Genomic DNA, 27,041 nt, shown 5'->3' on the forward strand with positions numbered 1-27,041 from the left:
ATTTTTTCCTCATTCATTCCACTTCGGAGAAATCCTTTAATTGGACAGTTCATGTATTTAATTTTTGAGAGGAAAAACAAGTCATATTTTTCAAAAATACATGCTACAAACTAGACAGAAGTTATGCAGAGAAATTTAAAATTTAAAGCAATGCAGTAAAATAACTTAGGGATTTTTGATTTGTTTTGTTTTTTAAGAGAGCTTCAAAGGATATTGACATTTTTGCTACAAACTTATCATGCTTATCTTCAGGAACTGGAAAAGTCTGCAAATCCTTCTCAAGCTGTTGAAGTTGCCTCTCCATATGCTTGAGGCTCTTCTCCAGGTTTTCTGCTGAGACTAAAATACAGAATGAATATTCTGTTAACACGCTAAACAAAAAACCATTGTTTCCAAAATGCAAGAGTTAAAACCTTACCCAAGTCAGCATGCTACATTGTTAATTCTGAAATAAAGCACACTCAACAAATTACAATGCAAGATGAGGAGGTCACTCTACAATGTTCAGCTCTCCTCTCTTATGCAGATTCCTTATTCTCACTAGATGTATGCTGTTTGAATGTTGTATTTTCATCTGTTTTTATGCCCAAGGTTTTGCATTGCAATTAACGCTCTCTTTTAGTGAACCTGAGATTTACGTATGCCAGTCTGTCTCCTGTGATTAACCAAAGGACAAGTTTTCAAGATATTCTAAGAAACCACAAAGCTTTTCTCCATCTCATTCTGTTAAAACAGAAAATGCAAACATTTTTATGAATGATCATGAAGAAAATAAGATTCTCAAACACAGAAAACTGGGCCATTAAACACCTATGCATAAAACCCAAACCTCAGTTCTCCAGTTTAAAAGCACTATATATGGTAAAAAACACAACAGAATTTGTTGGAGCAGAAGGGCTGGCCAAGCATTTGAGAGGGTACAACAGAGCAACACAAGGACTTAGGAAAAAGAAAGGAGTGGAGCTGAAACATCAGGGATTTATAGAAAGATGAAGAAAAAGTGTGAATTTTCTTTGCCAGGAAAAGAGTTACACAACTTTCATTCATTTGAAGCAATGTATGTAAAGTTGAATGCTTTATCTGTAAATAGTCGATTGAAATATCAAGATGACCAGAGTAACCTTAGGATAATTAGCATGTATTCTTTCTTAGATCTCTATTATTGCCCTTGGTTAAAACTTATTTTCAATTATTTATGAAGTCAACTTGGCATTTATTTAAGTTTGATAGGAGCAAGATATAAAGATGTAAGAACACACTGTGAATTCTAGTCCAACTACTTTTTTTTTCTTTTTAGTTATTTACTTCATTCATAATATACTGTAAATTCGTAAAGGTATAGTTACCCTAATCTTAAAAAAAAAAAAACTCCTTGGAGAAAGCCTGTATCCCTGTGATGCTACTACAGTTTGTAGTAGATACCTAATTTCATCCACCAAATAGTTATGCGAGAGAAAATATTAAATACATAAACACATCCTTCTCTAATAAAAGCCTGACAGAGTCCCCAAATGACCACAGTAAAATGCTGCGTATCAACTACAATCCCATTCATAGCAGAAAGGTTAAGACAACTATAAAATGATCCATGGCAATGTGATAAACTGCTTTATAATCACCATTTTAAAAAGCCTCTGGTTACTTAAAAAATAGTTTCTCAGTTGTATCTTAGACTTGCACATTTTGACTCAGCAACTGATAAGCCAAAATCATCACCAGTTAGGTCAGTTGGTTTCAGTAGTTAAAAAATTGCTTTGTTTGGGGAGCAAAGCTAAAATTTAGAAGCTTACAATGTTGACTAAGGCATGTTTCAGTCTTCATAGCCTCAGAAACAAAACTGCTTTTAATAGAAAGTCATACTTCTGCTGTCATGAGAAGCATCTGAGGGTTAGGCACACACCATTTTACATCATTGATGCTAAGAAACACAGAATACAACAACCTGTGCCTAATCTAACTACTGATTGGACTCTTCACAAGACCGTGTATCTTGCATAAAGAGTTCATAGAATAAATTAATGTGACATATACATATAGTACATATGGTACATACTGTCAAAATTATGAGAGCTGGCAAGGAACGTCAATTTAAAAACAATACAAAAGCCCAACACACAAAAAAACCCTCTACACCAGTTGAAGGTAGCAGCTGAGTAACAGCTACACTCTTTTCCCCAGATGAGAAACTCAGCAAAATAACTCAGTGCCTAGAGCTGATTAACAGGTTCTATACAAGAGATTTGCAAGCTCTTGCTTCCAGCAAAGACATTTTTTCACTCTAGTACTTCAGGTTTTTTTACATTGAACATTTACATGTTTGATCAAGAATCTTTATATCTCTATTTTGTCCTGAAGAGGTTTTTTTCCTCTGTCATGACCTTAGGTTTTCTTGAACTTCAGATTTCAGCATGCCTTTGATTTCAGCAGTTTATAACTACTGGATATATTTTCCTTTAAGACTATATTTCTGATGATAGCCTCAAATAAAGGCTAGTTCACAATATGTAGCTTTTAAGTTCGGTACTATTGTCTTTGCAGCTTTCAATTTAGTGAAAACATTAAAAAAAAAAATAAATCAAACCTCTGAATATAACCAGCTCTTCCAAAAAAAGAGCATATAAAATAATTGCCAGTCTTTTCTTGTGTGCCTATGAAAGCCATAGTTTAAAATCTAAAGGGACATAGAAAAATGGCAGAAAATGAAAAAAAAAAAACCAACCTCCTTAACTTTAACTCCTAATCCTGGAAGGATTCAGAAATAAACCCAAGCCAAACTGAAGTACACAACTCACATGCTAGTTAAAAAACAAAGTCAAACCCTGGGGTTCTGAATGTCAGTGAGCCCACAAAGCCAAGTTGTTTGCTGAATACAGTGCATGTGAGCCTAAACAATCTCCTACTTACACCTGCTCATACCCCCTAAGCTCTCACAGTCCTCTTCCAGAATGGCTCCTGCTACTTTTATAAGCAATAATTACATTTCCCACCATCTGTTTTTCACGATTAAAACAACTTCGTTCTTATAGCTTCTGAATCTGGTTTTCTAATATCACAATTATACTGGAAGCCTCTTCACCTACTTCTGTTTTCAAGTATTTCTGCACAATGTTTCAGGTGATGACTCACCAGCCCTTTAATTCTTGCATCACAATTTCTCCATTTATTCTGGGAATACCTTTATCTGATTAACTTACAATAAAATATCCTCTTTTTTTTGACCAAAGCCTTTATTACAGTATCAAGATGCATGATCTTGCATTTCATGCTATTGATTTTCATTTCTTTTATTCTGCTTCCTCAGGATCACTCAGTGATGACAACCCGATACCCCTCTCATCTGGCAAGCTATCTAACCCTATGTCAGACATGCTCACTGGTGCAATACCACAATTTTTTTTTTTGACCACGTTCCTTTTAAGACAGTATTTTGTTCTTCTACTTTTTTTTTGAAAGAATATTCTCCCATCATATATAACATCAAGTGCTTTACTAAAGTCAGCATAGATTTTATGGGATTGAAAAAAAATAAAAAAATTAATAACCAAAGCTACTAATAAATTCCTTTTTATTTTATGCTACTCTCATTAACCTCTCTCTGTATTGGATTATTCTTTCCTTTATAAACCTTCACATTGATAAAGTCAGATAAAGAGACATGAAATTGCTCAAATCATTATTTTTTTTGTTTCTTAAATATTCTGTAGCACAACATTACCATAGCCACAGCAAAACTCGATAAAAAATGTACTTACTAAACTTCTAGTTTCATCTCAATTATCTCAGGATGCAGGATATGAAACTGGTATTTATAGTATGAGAATACAGTACTCTGAATTTTTTTTCTTTCAAAAAATTTCTATGGAGAATTTTCACTCTCATCTCTCCCATCCCCAGATGATTATTCTTGCTTAAAAATAAAACAATATTTAATATTTATTCTCCAAAGTGAAGCAATACTTGCATTTTCTCTCATTTTTATTGCTGCAAACTTTTTGCATCAGTCGGTATTTCAGACATCTTACATGTCCACACTCTATGACAATTTGCTTGCATGTTGCCATCTCCTAATCATGATGTTCATCCTCTTGTCTACAAGTATTTTGCTTCCCTTGTGCTATTATGACCCCTTTAAGAGAGTGACAGTGACAAACTGACATCTAGTCTGACACAAAAAATTATACCATATTATTAAAAAATATTCTGGAAATGTACTATTAGTTTTGCCATGTGAAAATCACACTGGACTGATTGAGTTTACTGAGTAATTCGCTAAAATTGTCATCATATTATAAATGCGGCATTTAAAAGTAAAGTTAAATGACAAAACATAGCCAAAAAAAGCCCAGCAACCAACAAGAAAAAACTCACCCATGTATTCAGGTGGATTTAGAGCACTAACAAAGAAATATTGCAGAGGAAAAGTACTGAGTGTTTCTGTAAACACAAAAGGTCTGAAATATCCATTAACAGTAGCACAAGATCTACTTGGATACACTCAGTGTCATACGGCACTGAAAATACAAAAATTATGCTTTTTCCCCCCAAAACAATGATTTCCCTTGTCTCTACAGCCATTTTTCTGGCTTTCTCGCCTTTTCTCTGCCCTTTCTTCTTTGTGTATGTGTGCCTAAGGTGCATACAATACTCTTTTTGAGATCTTTTTTTCCCCAAAGCTCTGACAATGCCACTGGCTCTTTAGCACTCAGACTTTCCCTTCTGTAGCCAGAGCAGATGTTAGTTTCACACATGAAAAAAAGCACCTAAGTAGGATTCTAGTCTCCTATTTTTAATTCAAATTTGAGCACACTAATGTAGTGTAACTGGTAAACAATGTGGAAGCACTCTTGTACCCAGTTCACCAGTACTACCACCAGCAGTATTAGGCCTCAGATCTTACAGCAACTGTGCCCTATACCACCTCCAGAAGAACCCTGGCCTGCAGGACTTATTATATACTTCAAGAGCCTCCTGGGAGAAATACAGTCTGACACCACATTTCTTTTTATAATGGTCAGTTTAAGCTCAGAAATTGTTAATATGGGAAACAGCTGAAAACAGAAACACCTGAATGACAATTCACTGATTGTCAGTTATTCATCCCTGAGCTGCTACTGAAAGAAAGAAGCAGCTGCTAAGGCAAGCAGGAAAAAATGGCCAGGCAACAGGATATAGCACTAGCCCTGAGCACAGAGATCAAGGTACCCCAGTGTTACACAGCGATATGGTACAGTGGTGGACCAAGATCTGTCAAGAGACAAAACCATCTTACAAAAGAAGAAATTAAATTCAGAGGAGGGACCAGAAAGAAGACCCTTACATCAGTTGCAGCTTTCCTTGCTAAGAGTTCTTGAGCCTCACCATCTGCTTTCTGGGGGACCACAAAGTGCTGAGCTGACTGCAGCGTGTTGTATACTTGCAGATAATTTAGGGTACGATTGTTAATAACTAACTGTTTTGAATAGGCAGTGAGAGTGGTTAATAATAATTCAGAATGAACTATTAGCATGGAATGGCAATGAATACCAGTCTAGTAGAGTTAAAAATAAAAGTTTAAAAGTGGCCACATTTATCAGTCTTCTATCCAGTATTGCCACTCTAAGATCAAACTCCCTAAGATATATAGGTAGCAAGATACACAAGTCTACATGTACATCTAAATGCAATTTCTGCACCTTCCTACTCATTAAAATTAAGCTTTCTCGCCTTCAAGGGTCTATACATCTGCACAATGCATTCAGCTCTGTTTTTTTAATTGCCTTTTCCAACATTTTAAGGTTGCTCTTGCAATTGATTTGTGTGTAACCAATTTGACATTTTTTTGTATTTCAGCAGATATCCACATTTTCCCCCTACAGAGTATATAACCCTGATGGTCTAAAAACAAGAGACTGTGAATTTGTGACCCAAATGAAAACCCAAGCAATGCATTGCATAACTATATCATTTAACAGTACTGAGAAAATTCTTGTTACCTTAGAAATTCTCTAATAAGAAAAACACCCTTTCCTTATGACATATAGAATTCTTATGACATATATATGACTATTTTTCTCTCATGCTGCCCTAATGTCTTTAAGTTTTATAGGTGGGGTTGTCCTATTTTTCATTATTATAGTTTAGACTTCACATTTTCAATTTGGTTCCTAGCTTTTTTAATTTTGAAGTGAAATTAATTATCTATAAAAAAACACATGAAGTTTCAAAAAAGAGAAAATGGATATGTTACTTGCAAAGCTGTGATAAGTTAATGTCTTTTAGAGAAAAGAAAATCTGCAGCTTTACAGTGTCAGTACAATATGAAAGACTCAATACATTGTTACCTGTAAGATCTGTGTAAATTAGAGTCAATCAAGTAAAACGACAGCCTGCATAAATGCAATATAAAACTTTGTAATACCATAAAATAAGAAATTAGTAAATTGTACTGGATTACCAAAATATTTATTGTCTGGAATACTAAGAGAAAAGCAGGGAAGTCATTATGTTTAAAAGAAAGGACAGCTTTAATTACATAAATCTTCAGGAACTGTCATATCTGTAAGCTCATTAGCCGCAATGAAAGTTCCTCCTGCTGATCTAAGAGCACTTAGAAAACAGGATTTGTTACACTTCAAAGTAAAAAGGTATCTTTAATTCATGTACTATAACAGTGAATTAAATCTACTTCCAGTATTACAGAAGTAAAAACTAAAACTTTAGCATAGAATGGAAAGAAACCAAAACCACAAATTAAATACCTTAAATACCCTGAAGCAAACTTCAATTGCACAAGTTATATGTCCCTCACTGTTTGCCTCTCAAAATTAATTTTAAAAATATTTTTCCGGCAACAATAATTTACATACTGTGAATATTTAATAATTTATAAAATACATTAGTGTCACCATTAACTTGGTGCAGTCACTTGACACTGCTCTTGAAGTCTTACAAGCCATTTTAACAGCTCACTGTATGATCACTGGACAAGGTTTAATGAAATTAAAGAAGCATGAATATTTCTTCTGGAAAGTATAAAAAGAAAATTAGTCAGTGAAAATTGCAATGGTCTAATGTTCACCATTTTGAATAAGAGATAACTTGAAAGAGAAGTTTTAAGAATGAGCAAGTAAAAAAATCCAAGGCATGCTACAAACAGGCTGGCTGATATAATGACAGTCATGTCAAGGAAGAATTATAAAAAGAAGCATCCTTTAAGAAACTTGTTTTGAGAAACGTGTAGAAGACTCAACAATTACTCGAAAATGATCAAGGCAAAACTAACAAGTGCACTGTACAGTTCCATTTTTATGTATAAATATATATATGTGCAACTTCAAGTTTTCTGTTAATATTGTTCAAATGTCATTTACACATCTTTCTACCAAATTAATTTTGATTAATAATTTAAAGAAGAGCTACAAATAATACTTTTATGCCAGATAAAAATGTGAAATTATTTTATCTGAAGACATGAATATGCACAGGTAATAAAACCAGCTCAATAAAAACCAGCTTGCAATAAAGGTATAGGAGAATAGAATATTCTTATCCAACTTCATTGATTTATTCTTGGAAAGTATTTTTAAGAATTACTTCAGAAAAAGTTCAGTAAAACCATGAAGGAAATTTAATTCTGACACCTGTACAAGGCCGTAACCTTTGCCAGAACAAAAGCTAGAGAAGAGGATGTAAAACAAGTACTGGAACAAAATGCTACCTCTATGGTTCTGGGAAAAATTAATATATTAATATGACAGAAAAGCAGAAAAGAGCGATGTTGTCTCTTCACGCAACAACTCTGAGGAACAAAGCAGCAGATGTGTGAATAGAACATTTCTATTGGATGACAGGAAAAACCAAGGCTGACTTCCTCCCTTCTGTGCTATCAGCAGCCTATAACCCTTAGACATAACATTTGGATCCAGTGATTTTCCAGATTTACTGTAAGTGCTAATTGCCTCCCAGGAATGCAAATCAGGATGGATTATTTCTGCTAAACCCTAAATTACAATATCTTAGAATGGAGGAAATACTCTAAGCCCTCAGTACACCAAAGCTCTGTTCTACCACAACAAGTATTTTTTTTCTGGAATACACATATCTGACTATATAAAAGATTTTTGATTACTTCTCCTCTATCACTGTTCCTAGTAGCCATAATGATGGCTTGTAATATCTGCTATGATTTTAAAGCTCTCTTGGTCAACTTGTTAGACTTCATCAGCATATCAGTAATACATGAGACCATTACAGTGGATGTGACTGAACAGATTCACAGTCTTTCTTTATAACTGACCTTCTGCTAAGCTCAAGCAAAAATAGCCACTTCATTAAAAATTTACTGTACAAAAGTCGGTGCATATTAAATCAACTTGCTTCATAAAAATGTACTTTTGCAGAAGTACTAAAAGGTTTAACAAAACTCCATGAGTTACAGTTTTTTGTGACCTGCTGGGTTTTCCAAAATTCCAGAGCAGCAGGAGTCTTTCAAAAAGAATGGAGTTTTGCAGGTAGGGAAACAAATAGAAACAAACCCACTGATACCCTAATCTGTTAAAGATATCCTAAGTTTTTGTCTTTTTCACATAGTAGAACTGAAATGCAAAATGCATCTCAGAATATGCTATAGTAAATTCAATATATAAACTTGAAAACATGATCATTGATTTCCATCCTACTTCATACTGAGTGAGATCAAAGACTCTACTAGTCATTACCAGATGCCTAGAACAGAACAAAAAGCCTGGCCTAACTGGTAATTTTACTGGCTTCTCTTTGAATGGTCAGTGATCTAGATCTCAGAATTTTTCCAGAAAACAGTCAGCAGTGTCATGAGATGACTGTCTACCCTGAAAATACTGCCTTCTACCAAGGATAAAAATAAACTCAACCACAATACATACAATAACATATTAGTGATGAAAAAAAAAAAAATCAGCAACCAGATAACACTTAAAATAATGTCAAACACACCGAATTATTATACAGCAGAAACTGTTTCTATCACCAGTATAAACACTTAGGTGAAAGGCTTGAAGCATCTGGCAGCTATTTAAAAATAATTGAACTTTTCTGGGGTTATAATACACCAAGTAAAACCGGAAATTTTGAGAAGCAGAAAGTGAACTCTATGTAAGTGACCACTAGCTCAAGTCCTCTATCAGAGGCAGGTTTTGCAAAGTTGTAATTTGTGGCAGGGAGACTGAGTGAGGTATGAGAGTGACACTCTACAAAACATTATAGATAAACTGTGGTATTTTCCAAACTGACATAAACTAAAAAATTTTTAACTGAACTCATCCAATCAATTTTTCCTGCCAGAGAAGGACAGTGCTAAGGTATCATCAATTTCTACCTGTATGCTTTGCCTGTTTAAATTACTTAAACTGATAAAATGTGGAAAAGGCATTTTAATTAAGAAGATCGTTTCAAAAAACTCTGCTGGTTGGTGCTTATACAGAGATTCTATATTGCATGATGAAACTACACATTTTTTCCAGACTTCCACTGTTACTGTTGCATGAAAAAGATACATGTAGGGAAGATGAAATTGTTCCATGTTTTGAAAAAAATAAAATAAAATAAAGTGATGCCATGACAGCCTTTCTACATCTCTGAATTAGAAGACAGCGAGTGATACACTTACTGTATAAAAGATCAAAGATTGAAATTTAGATCTGGTAACAGAAAAGAACTTTTAAAAGAAATCCTGCATGGAAAATATTTCTAGAAAATAAGTTAATAGAAATGTAATAGGAAGTCCTGTGGTAAATGTAGAGGACCAAACAATAAGTATCTTCAAGACCATTTGCATCAGCTTAAATTACTGATCTGAGATATTGATTATTAATATCTATTTTTAAAATATTGTTAGTAAAAAATAATCATCTTATACACAAGACATTGTAAAGATTCAAAATCAAAACTTTTAGTTAGTTACACAAACCTTTACTAGCTTTATCCAAATGCTGAAAATCCTCAACAAAATTCAGGACATCCTGATAGCTTTCTTCACACACTTCTGCAAGAAAATGAAGCAATGTTGTTTTCTGGTCTGCTGACTTTGTGTCCTTCAGCTGGGAAGGGGGGAAAAAAGAAATTTAAAAAACTGAGAAAAAATTTATTTCTGGCCATTTTAATAATTTATATATATTAGCAATTATTCATCAGAGAAAGGAGAGAGCAAACTATTAGAATAGTACATTTTTTTTTTTAAAGACAGCGATGAGCTATTTCATTTTCCCCCTTGCTAAAAATCTCTAGAAAGGTCACACTAGGTATTTTTTCATTTCACACTATTCTTGCATTCAGTATTCAAAACCAGTACACATATTTCTTTTAAAAATGTAATTATTTCAACAATACAGGGATATTCACAAACCTGTGAGTAAGCACATGAAAGTGCAAAACAGAAAAAATCAAAGTTAAATCAACAAAATGTAACTAAACACAATGCATGTATCCACTGATTACATGATTTCCTTCTTTATGTATAAAATTAACTCTAACCTAAAAATATTTATGTAGTGGAAGCTACACAATCTCAACATGCACAAGTTCCTGTTATCAATTCTCAATATAGTAAGTAAGAGTTCATAGGTCTCATTGTTTAAAAATGCTGACTTAAAGAATTCTTAAGTGTAAAGCTTTCTTTCTGGACTCTTTATACATATAAAACTATTTTCAAGCCTGGCCAATTTAAAACTTGCACCTACTTAAGTAAAAACACTGACAATTGACAACTGACAAACTTCTGTTGCAGTCTTTCAAAAGAGATGTTCTTTTAAATCAAAGACATTATTATAAATGGAAAATGACATCACATATGAAAGTGTTTATTCACTACTTAAGAACTATTTCTGCATTAAAAAAAAATAGCAGGAAAAGTATACAAGCATGTATCCTACTCCTGTATACAAAGTAAACAGGAGTATAAAAAGGGCTGCCACAACTACACAAAGACTTGTCCATCTGAATATCACAGCACCAAGCCCTTAACACAGTATTGATTTTTCATAATTAACTTTAAAATGTCTGTTTATTTCCAATGATCAAAATGCTACTATGCTGAGATATACTCTCCCAGAGCATGCATGTTTTCCTTCAGAAAAGTGGATTAATCACGCAGTTTTCCAAAGAAACAGGAAATGGAACACATATATATCGAAACCCAAAAATATATTCTAGGAACCTTACTGTAGGCAATGTTATAAACTATGTTACTTCTATTGTATTGGGAATCTCACTGAAAGATGTCTCAATAGCACCACAAAAAACAATGTGACACTGTGGTACATGTAATAGACTCTGATACATGACAATAGCTATAAATACAAACCTGTGTTATTAACATGCATATAATTTTAATACTTCGATAATTAATGAATTATTGAGTATTAGCATATCAATATTGTATCTTCTGAGATTACTCATGGCTGTTCTCTGATGTAGAAGAACTAATACAGTCATTCATTCCATACTTTCATTATCTATATACATCAATTCACTCTCCCATATCTAGTACTCCATGATTATCTTCAAAATCTTCATATTCTAGATCTTAATAAATTATTTCTCCAAGATAAATTCTGACTTTTGATCCTGCTCTGCAAAGTGCTTATATCAATTAGACTCACATTCTTTTAATATTCTTTTTTCTCGTGCATTAAAAATACAAAGAATATAACGAGACATAGGACAGATTCTTGAAAAATCATACTTAAGTAAATGCACCTAATTGGATAAAGAACCTTTAGTATCTTCCTTCTGAGTATATTCCTCAAGTTGTCTTTTTAGCTCAATCACTTCACTACAATGTATTAACTCCAGGTGGATGACTCATGCTTAATTCTTACTTTAGACCAGGGAAAGAATGTAACTTATTCTTTATTAATATTTATGTCATAGGTATCACATTCAACACTCAGTGAAACAATTCTTCTGAAATATGGCAGATTAAGGATGATCAGTTTCATGAATGTCGAAGTTAACATATTGTTGTTTTCTCATGTGCAAAAAGATAAAGAAACAGAAAGACAAAGAGTACATACAGTTTCAAATAATTCCTTCCTTGTAAGAACTATATGTGCACTCTGAAGATTGTTCAGCAATCTCCCAGAGTAGAGGAAAGAAAAAAAAAACCACTAAATATGGGAACGGTAATTACCATTAGAATGGATTATAAATGAACACCCAGAAAAGTATAGACACCTTCTTATATATACCTTATGCAAAAGTTGAAAGAGTGAAAATTTAAGAAAAATCAGAAGCAAGAAACTGATGAAACTGAACAACATAAGTGAATCACATAAGGAGTAAATTCATGTCCAAAAGAAAACTGCATTAAAACATGTAATAGATGTCTTAGAAGCACTCAGACATGTTAAAATTAAAAAACTACTATGATCACAGTGATCGTGTCCTTACACAATCTTATTTAGTTTGGTTTTTTTATTATTCCCTCAAAATAGAATCCCTTAAAAGTGATTAAATGCAAACCAGTTTAAAGATGACTATTCATGGATTAACTGTACTGTTCAAACTATCAACTAATGCCAATAATAAGGAAAAAAATAGTAAGCAAATAATTAACTGCAGCAAAAACATCAAAACTAGAGTATTTATGCAGTATATGGACATTTCAAAACTCACTTTACATAGCGAGCTGAGATTATATCCAAAGGTCTGTGCATTCCGAGAACCTGCATTCATGTAGTTTCCCATTAACAATACTAGTTCCAGTAGCTTGCTAAAGCTTTTACTCTTCTTTATCTCTTCACAGGCAGCACTGACAGCCATGATGTCAGGTTTGATGTTGTTCACCTGCTCCTCAAACTGAAGCTTAAAAAGAATAGCACTGAGCCGTGGCCGTAGTCTCTTCACGTTGCTCATCTGATTGAAAAGAAAAATAAAAGATTTCCTTTAAAATTCATGGTATACACACTCTGAAATGATTTATTGGTGTGACAGGCTTGAAGAAGCAATATATCTGCTATAACTGATAGCAAATGAATGAATGAATGAGAGACACTTGGGTAAGCAACTGAAATCCTATCTTGTGGTTAATAGGAACTGCCCCCATCCTTTCCAAATAACTAGTATGTGTAAGCAATAAAAGATAAAGTGTCATCATATATCACATCTGTCAACTCATATACCAAATCCTATAAAACTAATCCAAGTTTATGACCCAGTAGTTGCAAAGGAATGAAAGTAGTTCACAAATTTTGTATAACTCTGGATGTACCAAAACAAGACAAATCTCATTTTCTAGTGCAAATATTTGAAAGCTGACGTCAATAAGAGCCTATGATAAACTTGCACGAAAATAACAGTTTTGAAAAAAACCTTTGAAACATTTAAAATAGTATACACTAATATATACCAATATTCATACCCCCTACACTCCTCTATACTAACCTAATACAGTTCATTAGTTGCAGCTGAATGCTTCCAGGAAAACAGCTTCTGTAGATCATATACAAAAGATGTGGCTTTTTCTATGGCTTACTGATCATGTATTTTCAACAGAAATTTTTACCTTCTTATATACTAGGTCACTGAATTCTCACTTCAGAGAATTTGTACATTGTTTACTATATCCACACAAGAAACATTAAAAAATTATTCAATTCGCTGCTTATTTTTCTCTATTCCTGTTTTCTCATCAACTTCATGAATTCCATAAGATCTCCTTCCTCACGCTTGTCTTCTTCCTTCTCAAGGCAAGGCTCAAGACAATAATTTCTTTACAATTCCCAGAATTGTTAACTAAGTTTTTACTTTTTTTTTCTTAATAAGGAGCACATTGTTTCCAGCTACCATTACTTTTCAATGCAAGAAAGAAGCAATAATATTGGCACTTCTCCTACAAAGCAGTAGGCTTCATATAATGACCTTAAACTTTTGCCTTTAAATTGGACATATCCCCCTCCAAATCACAGTGATACCTATGGGTTTTACAGGCTATTTCTCAACACAAATCTAGTCTACCAATGTGAAAATTCCTCTGACAGTGCAGCATTCATAAGTCATATGGCACTGATTATCCCCAGAGACTCAGTGTAAAGGATAATGGTGACATTCCATCCAGTTTCAGTGTAAAGTGAAACTGAAGGCTGTCTTATCCAAAGGGTTTGATAGAGAAGCAGAAGAGGATGAAATTTACAATCTATTTTATTGGTTTTACTGTGACAGTAGAAGAAAATAAAATCAGGTAGAGTTAACATTTTATGTCACTAGGCCATTTCAGAAATGCCTGCATAGCTGTGCAGCCACATGATGATGTCTCATTGAAGTAAACACACCATTTGGATTTTAGTTCAGGTAAAAAATCTTGATGTCAAATAAGAAATAACTTCCACTAACTGTAATTTGGTTTTCATCATAGAGCAGACCACATAATCAGGATGTCTTTCAGATTAAACTAGGTTGAAAATCAACTGTTGTACTTTATTTGACTGACTGCCTCCAGCCTGGTTGTCAAGTAAAACACTTAAAATGCACACTTTGAACATTATTAGCTCAGTACCACCTGTAGGCAGATATTCTGTTCATACACTGCATGAAATAGCATCCAACAAGTGTGGCAAAATTCTTACTTAAGAATGGATAAATATGGATAATGGCACTTGAATTTGAACAGGGCATTTCACAGCAAAATAGAAATACCTAAATTCCACATGAAATTAACAGTACTCTAACAACTTTACACCTAATTTAAGAATAACTACATAAAAGAATGTTAAGGCAGTGGACAGAAGCAAGTGTCATAAATTCATTCTCCAAGTTCTGTCAGGAAGAATCACTATAGCTCATTTTCCACAATCATCTTTACTAAATTTGTATATGTACTACTACTTCTCAGCATCATGAGAACATGTTTTTAGTTTTAAATTTTGTCCTAAAGTTAGCCAGAAAAAAAAATTGAGACTAGACTAGGAAAAAAAACCCCACAACATTCCATTGAAATTATCCAGATATTTAGTATTTAATAGCCTACTCAGGCTGCAATAGAGATGATCATTAATATTAAACCATAGAAACTACAAAAATTCAGTCTAAGTTGCATTGATTTTAAATGTTATTGAACTCAAGATACTACTGAATCACCAGAAGATGTATCATTTGTTGACGCTTGGCTTTTCAGACAGGCAGATCCTTGAAACTGAAATTATCACGCACTTTAGACCACAAAGATGTGTTGCACAAATATGAGCACACACATCTGCCTAAAAGGTGCAAAGTTTTCATCAGAACCACTTGAACTACAAGAAATTCAGATGTCTAGTGTGTAAGTATGCAATTCTTAAAGCTGAATGCAGAAATACGTAATCTTAAAAATTAGAAACAGGAACACATGCCAGAAACACAACAGAAATACCACTGGGATCGTTATTATTGCTATTACTAGCATTATTGTTGTTGTTGAAAATGCTCTGAAATCCATGCACAATGCATCTTGTTGGTATTATTTCTTTACCTGTTTGCTAAGGCAATAATTGAGAAGAGCTCCCTTAGTAACATGGCTTTTTTTTGTGACATGTAGTTCACAGTTATATTTAAACTGTAGAATCCATACACCCTGCCACAAGAGGTGCTAAGAATTTAAGTGTTGCAATGCTGACCATCTCATGTTAACACCCCATCTTTTTTTATAATCAGCGTATAAGGACATAAGTTTACATCAGTCTTGATAGTGGAATTCTGAAAACAAACAATCCAAATAACTAAAAGAGGAAGTTGAATTAGAAACCTATACATGTCAGAGAACTCAGTGTACAGGTAATGAATCGTACTACTTTTTAAGTAATAGTCCACAAGAAGAGTCTCACTACAAGCAAGTCCAAATGGAACTGACTTATGAGTTGAGATACCCAGTAGCAGATCTCACAGATCTCACATCCAACAGCAAAGACAGGTTTTCCTCTCAAATACAGCATAAATCACAAGGCAACTACAAGAATGTGCAATCTGATATATGTGTACTCTCACTATCTTTTTCTGTTGATGTCAAGTAAAGGAAAGCACCTCAGAAGTTCCATTGACACTACATTTTGATCACTGAAGGGGTTTCATTCCTGTCACAAGCTCATACAAAAAAACACTGCAAGTGCTTCAGTTTCATACCTTCTTTAAAAGGAGCAACAGTGCTGAGGCTGTCAGACCACCTGAAAATGTTCTCATCCAAAAAAGTAAAATAACAGTAACAGCCAAGCTGACTAAAGAGAGCAAACTGGAATAGCATTCCCTGTGGATAATGTATGGCTTTCACCTCGGCAGCATCAATGAACTCCTAAGAGTGCAGAGGTAAAAAGTGAGAATTCCTGACGCTTATCTTTAAACCCAGGCACTTGAAAAGCAGGAAACAAAATGAAATAGGGAAGGACTGATACCTTAACAGATATTTTATAACGTTTAAAGTAGATAAAAGAACATCCTGCTCAATTTGAAGAGGACAGCCAACATGCTTAAATCTTACTGAAAAACAGCAGCATTCTGGAAAGATCAAACATTATTTCACAGTATGGCAAGTCAATTTGCGATAAAAATCAGTATTTTTGTTGAAATGTTTTTATGTATATGTGGAAATAGTACCCCTTTCTTCACCTTTGACATACTCTTTTTCCTCAAGGAAATGATAATACAGTCAAGAACTGCCAAAACAAGATTAAAATTACTTAAGAGAAATGGAGTACATATATAAACATATATATATACATACTGACACATATATATATATGTATACATGCAAACAATTGAACTAATGACTTTTCAGCCGTATTAGCAACAATGGAGGGCATATCCTATTACTTTGCTTCTCCAGCCTGAATTATAAACAGCTTGAACTACTAATTAAGTTTCTTGCAAAGCAAATATTTTCCTAAAGGATATTCAGAGCAGAATAGAAGGCAGTGCATTTATAAGTGACACGGGGACAACACCTATCAATTACCTCCTAGCTACACACAGGCAGCCTTCTCTTGTCTTGTGGATGACAGTGCAGTGATTCACAGTGCAGAAAATCCCTGGTACTGTTTTGGATTGCATTATGTTCAACAAAGATGGCCCAGGCAAGGTCAGTGAGCATATCTCAGAATTGCCAATGGGGGCTACAACACAGCTGTCAAAATAAGCTGAGCTTACAATCTTCAGGCTGAAATTCACAGGAAGGTAAGGTCTGTGAAAAGAAAGTAGTCCTATTCTTTTGTCTTACCCAAAAAATACAATTAGATGTACTGACATCTTGATCAGTATGAAATGCAGACAGCTTTTGTTTCTCCAAGTTGAAACCAAACAATGATATTTTCCTAAAAAGGAATCTTCCAAGAAGAGGACGGTCCAAATTTCCAAAATTCTTCTATTTTTAGCTGGCCTAACAGATGTCTGAAAGGCTATTTTCATTAAAAGACACATATGGAGCAGATGCTATTAGACTGAAAAGGTTTCCTCGTGGGAAACCAAGTCAAGACTTTAATAGAGGTAAAAATCCTCTGTAAAACCTCTAATCCATACAGGGAGCAAAAATAAATAAATTAACACCAGAAGTCAAGGACAGAAGTCATTGCGGAATTTAAAACCAAATATTATAGTATCAAACCAAATGGAGAAAAGTTTTTTAAAAATAAATCAGGTGTAACTGTATTCAGATCGAAAAATCTGGTAAGCCTGACTTTAAAATAAATGCCTCATTTTCTGTCTGGCTACTACTAGGAATCCACCTCCTAATGAAAAGTCTACTATAAGGAATATCTCAAAACAGAGGTCGTGAAGACACATGATCAAGGTCTGGATGAAAATGTCTCAAAATTGTGACAGCAAGTTTAGTACTTCCCATCAGGTTGAGCCATCAAACAATTCTCACATAAAAGTGGAATTTGATGTTACATAGCTAGCAGCTGATTCTGATGTCTTTGATGTGACAGACATGACCCACTTCAAAAAAGTTCAGGCCTCCAACCATTCCTATCTGGTATCATCTTCTCTACTGACCCAACAAGGTGTGTCCCAGTTAATTTCCTCAGAAGGAATGACAGTATGCTGTCATTTCCTATGATCATGACAGTATTGCTAAGGAAAAAACACTCCACTGTAGAGCTTCTGTAGCCCTGTCAATAGCATATTCAGTAATGACTGGGGAATTTTTATCCATATGGTTATTTAGTGTATTTGGAACCACAGATTAAACAGTCTGACATGTCACATAAGCGAATGCTACCGAAGACAGTTTGCATGACATGGAGAAAGTTCCTCAGTTCTACAAAATGATCACAGGGAAAGCAAATCCTACAGCACTTGGAGCTCCACTGAGCTCTAATGTCTGAAGCTGAAAAGGTGAAATATCTGCATATTAATTTCAGGCTCTAGGGATGTAATAAGTACCGATCAGCCTCAAGGTTCTTTCAGCACAGCTGCCCTACACTAGCCCATCATTTGGATACCTAACTCAATTTAGGTGGCTAAATTCCAAGAAATCCTTGAATTTGCTGAGTCAAAATGGCAGGATCATGGTCCTTACTAAACACAGAAGTCTTTTCCTTATGATATGTAAAGCATGACATGAACATTAGAGGGTTGCTTACATTACTAGCAAAGAAAAACATCAAATCAGATCCAGGACAGGCTCTTGACAGAATGTGCAAAGTGAATGGCTGGAAGCAAAATATGGGGACCCTTCAGAGAAATAACATTCTTGCTCTGAAGCTGTAGCAATATCCGCCAAGAAAACTGAGATAGCCTGTGTGTGGGCTAGAACAAATAACAAGCACCCACTTAGCCATCTGAATTAATATCAGGCAGTAAGACAAAATTTTTTAAATTGTTCTTTAGATTAACTACACAAAATTATTTTACCAGAACTAAACAGAGATAAGAGTAAGACCTGCTTGCGCTGAAGCATTTACAGGAGCACTCATCTGTAATATGGCATCACAAAGGAAGTCATAGAAGCCAATCCAATGGCAACTGCAAACAGTCAGATTAGTGCAGATCATTCATGATGGCCATTTTCAGAAGGTATTTCTGGAGCCTTGCTCTCCACCCTTACCTAGGTTCAAGGTTTGAAAAACATCAACATTACAGGAGTTAAAGATGTTCTCCTTCACAACAGCATAGGTAACTTGACTGCAATTTGTCATAAAGATTTTTTAACTCTCACAGATGGCATATAATAGAAAGTTAATTTTTGGCAACACTCCTGGAAAGGCTGGAAATACTGATAGAGAACACTGACAAGGCACAGAGCAGCAGATACACATGACATCTAGAAGACAGAGAAGATAAGGTTTGCAGATAGAAATTAACACAATCAAAATATCTCACAGCCCAGATGCATGTCGGCACTTCAGAATTTTAAACAGACTGAAATGTCACTAGGTATGGCTCTGTCCAAGCATCAAATCTTATGAAAGGCAGAGTACTCTTCCACAGAAACAGTGATAGTATGATATTTTCCAGACAACAGTGAAAAAACATTAATACATTTTGAGTCATCCTCAACAAGAACATACAGGTGAAACTATCAGCTGAATATGGAATTGATCAATTTAAGTGTCTGCTGAATTATTTAAGACAAACTAGCCTTCATCGGGCCTCACTCTAATCTTCAATTTACTCTAGTGAAATCTTTTCCTTTGGTAGGAACTCATTAAAAACACATCCATCAGTGAACAAGCTGTGAAGCCACATGAGGATTGCTTGCCAAATTCTATTTGGGTTAGCTGTCAGTGAATTTCACAAGGTCTGAACATTAATTATTTCTGAAACAATATTTTGTAATTCCCTCAATTTCATCTTTGAGCAAATATAAGTGATCAAGAAAAAATCTGTTTCCTTTTTTCTCCACTACCAGACAATATGGGAACATCTTTCTGAATCTCTCAGATTAGAAGAAGAGAAAGACACCAGGAGCTATCACACGTGGCTCTTGAGACAGTATTTTCAATGTAAGAATGCTACTACACTTGCATACACCTGAGGTCAAATGTCTACTAACAGTATCCTGCCAAGCATTAGAAACTTTTTACATTAGATCTGTTTACAAACAATATCAAAACTTTGATTTCTTAAATGGAATTGCATTTACAGATTTCAAGCCATATAATAAATTTAATATGGACCAGGACCATTTCATACAACTAAGGATTATAGGCACTGATGAGGCTACATAAAATCCTAGAATTTTTTGTGTTGGAAGGAATCTTAAAAATCATCTAGTTCCAACTCCCCTGCCATGGGTAGGGACATCTTCCACCAGACCAGGTTGCTCTGAGCCTCATTCAACCTAGCTTTGAAAATTTCCAGGGATGGGACATCCACATTTCTCTGGGCTACCTGTTCCAGTTGCCTCATGCTGGAATTTACTACTGGATTCAGCTATATGCATGCAGCATTATCAACTGGTGATTTGATATTACTTTTTGGAATAGTTCCTAGTGCAACCAACAATTAAAATATGCTGGCATGAGTAGACCTGAAGCCTTAGCATTGCTGTGTGGGCAAGAGAGGGAAGAGAGGCAGATGTGTGAGGCTGTAAAGTAGGGGAACTACAGTTACAGGACACTGAAGGGAGGGGAGGGGAGGTGCAGCAAAGATCTGGAACCATCTGATATGGGACTAAACATTGCCATGCACCTCTGTGCCTCAATAAATGCCCTGAAATGTCAGACCTAGAGGTGCAGGGATGCCTGAAAAAGAGCATCAAAACTGTGATTTCTTAAATGGAATTGCATTTATGGTTATCAAGCCATATAACAAATTTGAAATGGTCTAGGACTATTTTACACCACAAAGAATTAAAGGCACTGTAAATAAGCACGTGTACATCAAATCATAGAATGGAATTCTATGAGAATTCAGAACATTCAAGTTCTGAACACCTGGAAGATGCTTGTGCACAGCTTCCTTATGAATAACATATTGACCAGTGGTATGGTAATAGTTCAGTAAAAATTTGTTTAACCGTGATTACTGCACTCAAAATATCAGTCATGATCAATAAATCTAACTAGTAGTTATTAGTAGTTATCAACTTCACTGAAAAAAAAATTAGATTGACATTTACTGAATTATCTACTCCATAAGCATTTCTTTGATATGATGACAGATGCTACAGCAAAAATTAGGAAAAAATATTTTCTAAACCAATATCTTTTTCTTAGTAGGAAAGAACTACCTGCAAAACAAATCAATATTGCTAAAAGTCCTAAAGCAACAAAATATTTAAACTGTCCATTGAAGAAAAAAACAGGTAAAAAATGTAAAAAACCTCCAAAATACAACCTTCTCTCAACAGCTATCAAGATGAACAACTAGATAAAACCTCATTCATCTCCAGTGGGTTTCATACTGCACAAAGATAATCTTCACTATTATCAAGTTTTATTCAAGATTCTGCACGGTGCTAGTAAAGACAAGGTTGTGAGTTTGATGCCTATATGGGCTATGCCCTTAAGAGCTGGACTCAATAATCCTTGTGGATCCCTTCCAACTGAGAATATTCTGTGATTCTGTGGTAATCAATGAAATTACCAAGAAAATAATATGAAGGTTAAGGAAGTTTTTAAGAAATTTTGGAGGAAGTTGACTGCAGTAAGTAAAACCAAGCACAAAACAAGAACTATGGTAAAACAAAAAACAACTGAGTATTTATTTTTCATCAAGCACAAGCTTGATGAAAACCTCATGAATTTGAGCAAGAAAATACAACATTCAATACAACATCAAGTTAAGGTAACTTGATGTTGTAAATAGTAAACTAAATTTTTAGTGAGATGAACAGAATTAATGTAATTGTCATGAAATAGTTAATGAATCTGAACAAGCCCCTCCCTGTCCCCCTCCCACCCCCAAAAAACCCCACAACTCCAAACCAAAAACAAGGCTCCACAGTAATAGGTGATAAGATCTGTGCTCTGAGACATTGGCCTGGAGTAAGTGAAAGAAAGAACCTAGTGGAAAATAAAGTAGTTTATCTAAAGAAAACCCAAAGTCTGGAAGAGAAGATAAGGGCCATAAAGGATTTATTTTATACTTACTGTTGAATGAACAGAAAATATAAAAATGATCAATAGTTTAAAAATAGAAGGCAGAAACCACAAAAGCAACTCATAGGGTCAATTCAAAGAAAACAAATCCTCACGACCATATGACAAAAACCCAAACAAAACCCCAAAACCACGAGCAACACTCACGAAGGGAACCTGAACTGTTTAGAATCATGCCCTAAAGGTCTTTAAGCCAAAAATGGAAGTTAATTAACTGTGCTTGAAACATACAATACTGTAACAGTCACTGCCAGCCAATATCTCACTAAGTGTCATGCTGTTTGTTTCAGAGTATCAAATCTTGACTTTCAATTCAAAGCCTGAAAGATAATGGGTTTCTATGATTAAAAAAAAAAAATATCACACAAGTAGTAATTACCCATTTATTCACTCTTTAGATTCTTCCTTAGGAATCAAATAGCTTAATTGTTCCTTTAATCACAACTTCAGAGAAAATTAACATGGAATCTCCTAATTCTCTAAAAGAACATAACTACAAAACACTACTCATCCAAAAGACTTCATGTCTTGCATTGTGTATTTAAGTTAGATTCTCCTCATTTAAAACAGACAACAAAAATCAAGACATAAACCAATATTTTTAGGAAAATAAACAAAACCAACAAACCCAGCAATAATGTGAAGATTCACAGTAGCATCAACAGTGGCTTCCTAAGAAATGAGAAGAATTTCTCAGCCCGCTCCATAGACAACAATAACACAAAAGAGCCAGGAGAGCCAGAAGGAGCTTGAAGAACTTTGATGAAAAGTAAATGGATAGGATTCCATATTCAGAGTAAAAAAAGTGACTTATTCAAATTTTCTACCATTGGAACAGAAATGAAAGATGTGTCATGTAATAAACATTGTCGCTTGTTTTGTCAAATCCATTCTATGACATGCATAGAAGCTGTGACATGACAGAAACTGTTTCTGATGATGCGTTTTGGACTTGTTTGTAGACTTTGTTTTTTAATGTTTTGCATAGAAAACCAGGAAAAGCAAGGACTTGCACTTTTCAGTGGGAAACTGGTTGTTCCTTCAGAAAATAAGCTCCAGAAATTTTTGTGATATAAGAACTCTTATCATTTTGTCCATTTATTTTCTTTTTCTGAGTTATCACATTGCCTCAACCTTTAAAGACAAATTTATCAGAAAAGTTGGGCCAGATGCAGTGAAACTCTACCTACACTGTTACTGGTCTAGCTCTTCTCATCAACTGACAGTTCCATCTAACTGAGTAAGTATTATTCCCTCATGGGAAATTCCCTCAGATAAGATAATCTTAGCAATAACCACCTCAGGTTTAAACTCCAGGAACAGACAAGAAAAATCAAATACCTGCAGAAATATATGCACCAGGAAATTACACAGCATTACTCTGAGTTTGTCTGGATGAAGTAATTACCAACTATGAATTATGAGCTATACAGAAATTAGATGCAAACCCTATTTCCACAAAAAGCATCAACTGCCAGCTCTGAACTAGCATTTTCTTTTTTTCTCTTCCAGTCTTCCTTTGTGAATTCAACCTGGAAGATCCTACAAACGTATCTTTCCAGAGTGAAGGGAAAAAGTGATTAGGGGTACTCTTTACATAACATGGTATAAAACACAGGTGGCAGGAGGCAGATAGGTCAACATGATCGCTATGACATTATTTTCTTCTCATTTACGTGGAGAATAGAAAGAAAACCGTAAGTGTAGAAAACCTCAGTTAAAAAAATTTAAGATTTTTTAATGCAAACAAAAGTAAGGCCAAACTATTTTAGCTATGAAAATTCAAAAATAGCTCTGTATCTCCCAGTGAAACTTTGCCACAGAAAACAACAAAGTTTTTATGGTTTTGGTTTGGTTTCTTTTGCAAAAGTAAATAACTTTTTTAAACAAAGAGAATCCAAAATCATTCTAGAAGCAATATTTAAATAATCAGGCCTTCCACCTCCATGGATATGTTCAACAAAAGTCCAACTGAATGGCAGCATCTGTAACCCCTTCTTCTCCTGGTCTGGAACCCCTTCACTTTTAGGAAGAAGCAACTGTTGTTTATTTTTTTTATAAAATTATATTAAAGCTGTATTTCCAGAAAGGAAAGAAAAAAAAAAAAAAAGAAAAAGAAAAAAAAAAAAGTGATAATAAAACAGAACTCACCACAACACCAAACTGCTCTGGCTCAGACAAATTGTTATACTCGTTCTTGAACTTGGACAATGCATTCAATTGTTCTTGTTCAGGGAGGTGTTTTATTAAATTCTATAAAGGAAAATAAAATAGGTTTAAAAATCTCAGATTCAATGTTGCTTCTATTATTGTAAACAAATGGGTTTAGGTATGCATTATTGCCATACACTCCAAAGACAACACTCTTCCCTGAAGACAGCAGAATGTACATAGCAACACACAAAGTAACTGAGAGTGTAAAAGATAAGTAATGCAATACTGCCAGCAGTACTGCAATACTGACACTGATTCTACACACTTCCATATTATTTTTTTTAAAACTGTTTTTAAAGAAAAAATGTGCTTGATAGGCATGATGGAAACAGAACAGTTCAAAGCAAACAGAACAGGAACTTAAAGTATAACATAACCATCCAAAGGCTGGCAAGAATTACTAATGCTAGATGAAAGGTACTTTGAAAAAGAATAATTAATTTTCTAGCATTTCAAAACAAAAGTTTAAACCCATTACACTTACTTACTTATTTACACTACTACTTAGCATGACAATTTGCTAGAAGTAGTAAATCAGAGGTGAGATTCAGCTTCAGCTAAATTTAGAAGTCAATATGGTGAGGTTGGACACATAAAAAGTGAAATGTCTTACAGGTAAGGGAATCAAACACTTCACCTTCATCTCTTCATCAGAAGAATCCTCTGACTCCCTGGAGTTTCCTGAACACTTAGACACATATTATCTACAAAAAGACACTCACATTTGGGCACCTGAACCCCACTCTAATTAGCTGCTGCTAGGCTGGCTAAAAATGGCTTTTCAGATATTCTGTAAATAGAAAGCTTCTCACACACTTAATTATGGTAAAAATTTGAGTCAGTAGCTCAATTCTGTCCCTTCCCAGGATGACTGCTGCAACTCCAAGGCAATAGCCAGAGTCCCTACGGCTTGCTGTGTCTCTGAGATTATGATTCTTGTGTTTCTGGTTACACATTGGTTAAGCTTCTGTCACAGTGAGAAAAACACAAGGGAGATTTTCCTTTCTTTCAACACTCTTTGGTCTACTGGTAAGATCACTCCCGGAACTGAAGAGTCAAACCTTTAAACACTGAAGCAGTCTGGGATACACAGCCACTCTACTACCTATTACCATATTTCAAGAAAGAAGCAAGACCAACTCCACCACTTCCCGATTAGTTGATGGAAAAAGCAGACATTTTGGTTGCTAACATTTGTTTTATTGCCTTTCAAGTAAATAGCTTTGGTGGTATACAATGAGCAAAAAAAAGAATTTGTTTCAGTTAGTGAACAGGATCTCCATCTGAAAGTCTTAAAAAACCCTTAATTTTACTCAGTAAAGATCCTAATTCCTTCTTATAGGGGAAATTTAGCCAGTTAAGATATAAAAATTACCTCTCTGTGTCCAGACAGATAAAAAGTCATACCTATGCTTTGCTTAACATACTTCTTTAGTTTGAGAAGAATGAATTTTACTCTTTTAAGTAGTAGCTGAAAAATATCCCTAAATCAGTAGACTGATTCAACAGTATGTCCAAGCTCAAATAAGGATTTTGGTAAGAAAAGACAAAACTATTAAAAATGCATAAATGATGATGCTTAAAATGATGATGCTTAAAAAATAACGTAAACTTTAATTTTAGGAGCCTGATTTGGATATGGTCACACTGAATTTTAGTGGAACGGCAGTCATATATATCCTTACCACTCTTACATTTGGAAAATACTTTTGTAAAACAGACTACACTTATTAATTATGGATGAAGATGTCTGGCACTAAATCAGTAACACTGAGCAGAAATGAAATGGCACAAAGTGTAACAAGATACATTTTAAATTAGAAATTCATAACACACCTAATTTTATTTTTGGTATCCAACATTCCCAAAAACAACTCTAATTATAATGCAATTCCCTAATATTTACTGAAATTAAAATGCTATTGTCTGATGCAGAAATAGTTTTCATATGAAGAAAAACTGCCCACAAAACTTTCAAAAACCAAAAACAGTCAAGTGGTAGATGAATATTTTCAATGTTGAGCATCAGAATATAAACAAAATAAAAAAGCAACCAAAACAGAAGGAGCAGCTGATATCAAAGCAGCTTTTATGGTGTTCAGATAAAGCTTCTGAAAAGCTACTGATGAAACACATTCTGAATATCAAACAAGGAATAAGCAGGAGAAAGAAATTTGACTAAATCACAGGAAACATTTCAAAAATTAGTCAATGAGTTTTTGGATTACAACATGACTTTTGGAGTTTTTACATTTTTAAGCACTAGATTTCAATTCTAACTGAAATTAAGGGGTAGAGGGAGGAGGATGGAGACAGATGAAGAGAAAATACATTTTATTTCTTAAGCATAACAAGAGTTGGATTAAGAACAAATTTCCAACTTCAGAAACAGTGATATTAGGACCCACTGAACAAAACTGTTACAACTAAACAAAAAAAAAAATCTGCTGAAAGCAAGAAATTTATGAAAAGGAGGAGTACCACACTGTCTAAGGTAACTTATATGAATGAAGAAAATTAGCCATATGGCTGCAAACCTATGTACACTTTCCCTCTTCTCAGAATGACAAAATACATGGAACATATTTTCATAGCATGGTCATAATGCATACTTGAAAACGATGTGGAAGGTAGAAATAGACTCATACAGCTGGATACTTAAAGTTATTTAGATGATGACGTTGTTTGCAGGGGTCTTAGGATGAGGGAAAAGACAAGAAAGTTGACTCCATGTTCAGAAGGCTTGGTTTATTATTTTATGATATCTATCGTATTGAAAACTATACTAAAAGAATAGAAGAAAGG

At 34.4% G+C, this 27,041-nt stretch overlaps 1 protein-coding gene across 2 annotated transcripts in view; it reads right to left on the bottom strand.

Annotated features, from left to right (window-relative positions):
- Positions 1-27,041, bottom strand: part of DIAPH3 (diaphanous related formin 3) — a 202,414-nt gene that overhangs the window by 84,265 nt on the left and 91,108 nt on the right. For both annotated transcript variants that reach the window (XM_059839117.1, XM_059839116.1), the window contains 4 exons: positions 24,174-24,275; positions 12,631-12,870; positions 9,926-10,055; positions 214-339 (listed from right to left, as the gene is read on the bottom strand). In XM_059839117.1, coding sequence (XP_059695100.1) covers positions 214-339; positions 9,926-10,055; positions 12,631-12,870; positions 24,174-24,275 — 598 coding nt within the window. The remainder of the gene's footprint in view (positions 1-213; positions 340-9,925; positions 10,056-12,630; positions 12,871-24,173; positions 24,276-27,041) is intronic.

Source organism: Haemorhous mexicanus, chromosome 2 (assembly GCF_027477595.1).
Source record: "Haemorhous mexicanus isolate bHaeMex1 chromosome 2, bHaeMex1.pri, whole genome shotgun sequence".
NCBI lineage: Eukaryota > Metazoa > Chordata > Aves > Passeriformes > Fringillidae > Haemorhous > Haemorhous mexicanus.